General features: G+C 34.3%; 1 protein-coding gene across 1 annotated transcript; it reads left to right on the forward strand.

Annotated features, from left to right (window-relative positions):
* The first annotated feature begins 231 nt into the window (after nt 1-231).
* LOC105213004 (T-box protein 2) lies at nt 232-4,319 on the forward strand. Its single transcript, XM_011185477.3, has 5 exons — nt 232-563; nt 679-835; nt 2,415-2,682; nt 2,748-2,885; nt 3,368-4,319. The coding sequence occupies exons 1-5, from the start codon at nt 473-475 to the stop codon at nt 4,097-4,099; spliced, it is 1,386 nt and encodes a 461-aa protein (XP_011183779.1). The 5' UTR covers nt 232-472; the 3' UTR covers nt 4,100-4,319.
* Nucleotides 4,320-4,635: the final 316 nt, after the last annotated feature.

Here is a 4,635-nt window from a genome sequence, read left to right on the forward strand (position 1 = left end):
ACAATCCAATTGAGTAAATAAAAGGCAAATACAATTATTATTTCTCACAATTTCCAAAATGGAGAACAGCGCTCGAGTCCAGTGGCCAATCAGGCGTCGTTTTATATTACTTGTATCCAAAAATGCTAGAGAAAGAAGTAAAACAAATGAGAGATCGAAAACGCCGAGCAGCATAGAGAGAAGATCGACAGTCACCAGTTCCTACAAAAGCAGGTTGTAGGCTGCGTGAAATGAGCATGTGTGAATTTTTGTTTCGCAGATCTGAGCCGATGAAGGCAGACTTGATATTAGCAGAAGTTAGTTTCCAAATGAACGTGGTCGCGTTAGCAACAATACGCTTAAACTAAACAGTTGAATTGAAATATATACTTTAAAATATAAACAGTGACTGTGGTGAGTGGCAAGATAACAAAAATAATAAAGCAAAAGTTAAAGTGATAATTAAGAAAATTAAAAAAATAAATCAGTGAACATGCTAAGCATGAATGAGTTCGTTGATATGAGAATGCAGCAACAGATCGCGCATGAATTATATAGGCAGCAAATTATGCAACGTATCCCGGGTAAGTTTTTGATAATTTTCCTCTAATATTTTGCCGTCGGTATTTGTGACATTTTGTGGTAATTCATTGTGATAGCAAAAACTAATTACGGATTTAACTATTTTAAAATTTACAGACCCTTTTCCACCTATGCTCCCTTTCCATATGTCCCATCACATATTAGTTCCCCAACGCCCGTCATTGCCTGGTGTAAAAGCTAAATTGGAGAACAACGAACTATGGAAGCAGTTTCATAGAATCGGTACGGAGATGATCATTACAAAGAGCGGAAGGTAAATTTACACAAATTCATAATCACAAATTGAGAAATGACATATCCTATGTATATACATATATACATTTATGTACATAAATACGAATATAACTGTATTTCATTTAATTGTAAATTTAACGGTCCAAAGTGTATTAATTTCTGCATACGACATATGTATATGGTTTATAATACATACATACATACTACATTAATTCTTAAAATTCTCTATTTTAAAATAGGGTGTTCTTTTTAAGAGTTTTGATTTGTAAAATCCTTTTATTTACAAATTATCTACTTCCCAACTGATTAACACGCGTACAGATCACAACGGGATGTAATGTTTCAAAGCAGAAATCAAACATATCAAATTTTGTTTGGTTTATGAAGGCCACATATTTAACAAAAGTTCCTACATATCATATCAACATACATATGTATGTACATATTAGAAGAAAGAGAGTAGGAGAGCCACCAGTATGGCGCCAGTGCGATCATAAAACTGCATACAACTGTCAGATTTGTCGGCAACTGAATCGGCAGAATCGACGCAAAACTTTTGCTCTTTCGATTGTTTCATGATTATGCGTACCCTTTGTTCGCCCGAATTACACTTGCTCTTAACTTAATTTTTCTTTTGCCTGTGTTTAAAAGACAAAATACGTACCTACATATGTATGTATGTATACCTACAACATAAATTGACAAGATTCTTTATACTGGGATGGATTAGATTACCGATTAATGCTGGGACATACATACATATGTATATTTAGATGGATATATAGTAATTTATATATGTACATATCGATATCGGGTGCTAATTACAGAATGGCGAAGATGACCGTCAAATTCTAAACCAATGTTGATACTCTATACCACGTCATTAATTCAGCGATAAAATATCGAGCACAACACGTTAAAATCAATTAATCATGTTCCGTTTGTTTTGGTAACAAATCATTATGAGTATACTTATACATATGTACATTTTTACATACATACATACCGGGTATCTATGGGTAAACATGTGCTTTCTTGCACATACTCGTACATACATACATATAGTAAATATGTTCATATGGATATGGGATGTGTTAATGTTGTGCTTGTTCTCTACGTCGCCGTTGCTGTTCTTAAAATTGAAATCAATTTTCACGGCGCCAATTCGTTATACCCCCTGTTGTTCTACTTTATGACGGAAGGGCCTTTGCCATCGCTGGATTTAATTTTGATCTTTTATTTTTAATTTCATAGAAGGTTTGTTTTTGTTGTCATGCAGCCTGTCTTCTGCTTTGCCATAATTACACACTTGTTAACCGGCCCGAAACAATCATCTATATTTAGTGCAGTTGTGAGACGTTTGGATATAAAACCACAAATCACATAAGCTACGCCTACATTTTGTGGCCTATTCGAGTGATGATAGTTTCATTTGATATATTGATTTGCCACCTTTTTGAGTACGATATTAACAATGTTTATATATGTAGATAGTATCTACTAGATACATATGTATATTATATAATTTGTTATTGTGTTCTCTTTATTCTATAATTCTAAAAATCTTGAATTTTTTTTAATACTATAATATATTTCAGACGAATGTTTCCATCAATGCGTGTTTCAGTCTCCGGTCTCGAAAAGGAGGCAAATTATTGTGTTTTGCTGGAAATGGTTCCCGTAGGAGATTGTCGGTTTAAGTTTTCTGGTTCCCATTGGATACCAGCTGGCGGAGCCGAGCCTCAGAGCCCCCAACGAATGTTTCTGCATCCGGATAGCCCAGCTACTGGTGCTCATTGGCAATCCCAAGCGATCATTTTCAACAAAGTTAAACTCACCAATAATACATTGGACAACAATGGACACGTAAGCTTTTTGGGATTTATTTCACTTATCAAAAATTCGTGACATTCTTTCATTAACCTCTACAGATTGTACTCGCCAGTATGCACAAATATCAACCTCGTTTGCACATCATCCGTACTTCAGATCTAACCCAGCTACCTTGGTCGCCACAGCAGGCCTTCGTTTTTCCCGAAACAGAATTCGTTGCAGTCACTGCTTATCAGGTTCGTATCTTTGATATTTTAATTCAAGTGTCTAGATACATACATATGTATGTGTTTGTCTATAGATATGTATGATTTAAATAATATGGACTTGCAAAATGTCTGTAAAATCCGTAAGTTCTATTTCCATCCTTAAGAGTTCTTCGAATTTTATGCAAGTAAATCATTGCATTTACAAAAGTAAACCAACCGAAATCGAGCCTTGTCCCAATGTATGAATTGCATTGAAAATAAAACCAATTACTGAGTAAACTATTTACATACCTATACATGTTTGGCTTCTTAAAACCAGTGCACTTAAATAAGTATTAAATTTACATATGTTTATGCTGTCATTGCAATTACTATAATACATATAATTAAAATAATAAGAAATGACTCGATATTTATTATCGTACAGCAGTAGATGTGAACTTACATATGAAGTGCTTATTCGCAAATTTTAATCAATTCACATGTTTTCAATTAATTTACACTTTTAGAATGATCGAATTACGAAGTTAAAGATCGATAACAATCCCTTTGCGAAAGGATTTCGTGAAACGGGCCAGTCACGTTGCAAGCGCAAACTAAACAACTTGAATACCGATGAAGATGATGTAGAAGGAAATCCATCCAGTCTCAGTAAAAATCCGTTGGCGTCCAGCGAAGATGATCGTATCAGCGTTAGCAGTGGTCCAATGGACTCGCCCCCCATAAAACGCTGCCGTTCGCTCGACTCCTACGATGATGATACTTACACAAACTCTATCAGTTCACGTAGCCGTGATAGTATATCACCATATTACGATGAAGCTTTTTACCCGACAATGACAATGTACCATAGGGAACCTCTACAGCACCAAACCTTAAATCCACCAATTGATATTGCTGCTGCTACATATTTAGCAGCTGCAGCCAACATCAATTCACCAATGTCCTCAGCACTGAATGTAATGGAGCCGTTGTTAATGGATCTACCACAAAATTTAAAAACCCAGACACACTTGCCACATTCACATTTGCCAAATCTACATTTTCAATCCGCTAGCAATTTTATGCCGAAAGTTAACGTAATGACAAATCCTACTGCAGTGACGAATACAATTCAAGCACCAACTGCAGAGAACTCAGCAATATTATCCGAAACCACCAGCACCCATAGCGAAGACGAAGAAGAGCCGAAGCAAACGAAACGCAATAATTTTAGCATTTCAGCTATTTTGGCATTTTAAAATTTCATAAATTCTATTCAATTATGTTTTAAATTCATCTAGCATATCTTTAGAACATTTATATATTCATATTGTGTACTTACATACATATGTATTGACAAATTTGTAACACACACATAGGATGTAACTTGATCTAACTAACTATGTATATTTAATATTAAATTAGAATGTAAAAATCAAAATTTCTGTAAATTATCTGCTCATTATATATATATACATATGTATATAATAAATATAAATTATATATAAATATATGTATGCGATCCTCTGTATACAATTTTTTTTCGTTTGTATTTAGTGGGCGTGACAATTGTCTGATTTCAAATATCTCAATTTTTACTAATCGCTTGCACAAATATACGGACAGACAGTCAACCGGATTTAAACTCTACTCGTCACCGTGATCACTTTCATTTATATACATTAGTTTAGTTAGTTACAAACAGCCGTCAATTGTATAAACATATTTCAAATGAATTATTTATTCGACTATATTGTAAATGGCTGCTGTTGTTGTAACGGTTACTCCTCACCAA

Source organism: Zeugodacus cucurbitae, chromosome 4, assembly GCF_028554725.1.
Source record: "Zeugodacus cucurbitae isolate PBARC_wt_2022May chromosome 4, idZeuCucr1.2, whole genome shotgun sequence".
Classification (NCBI taxonomy): Eukaryota; Metazoa; Arthropoda; class Insecta; order Diptera; family Tephritidae; genus Zeugodacus; species Zeugodacus cucurbitae.

Bases quoted from the DNA above. Each gene is read 5' to 3' on its own strand.
- LOC105213004 (XM_011185477.3), top strand. From the start codon at position 473: ATGCTAAGCATGAATGAGTTCGTTGATATGAGAATGCAGCAACAGATC. The intron at 2,683-2,747 runs GTAAGCTTTTTG...TAACCTCTACAG, and splicing joins CATTGGACAACAATGGACAC to ATTGTACTCGCCAGTATGCA. The intron at 2,886-3,367 runs GTTCGTATCTTT...TTACACTTTTAG, and splicing joins TTGCAGTCACTGCTTATCAG to AATGATCGAATTACGAAGTT.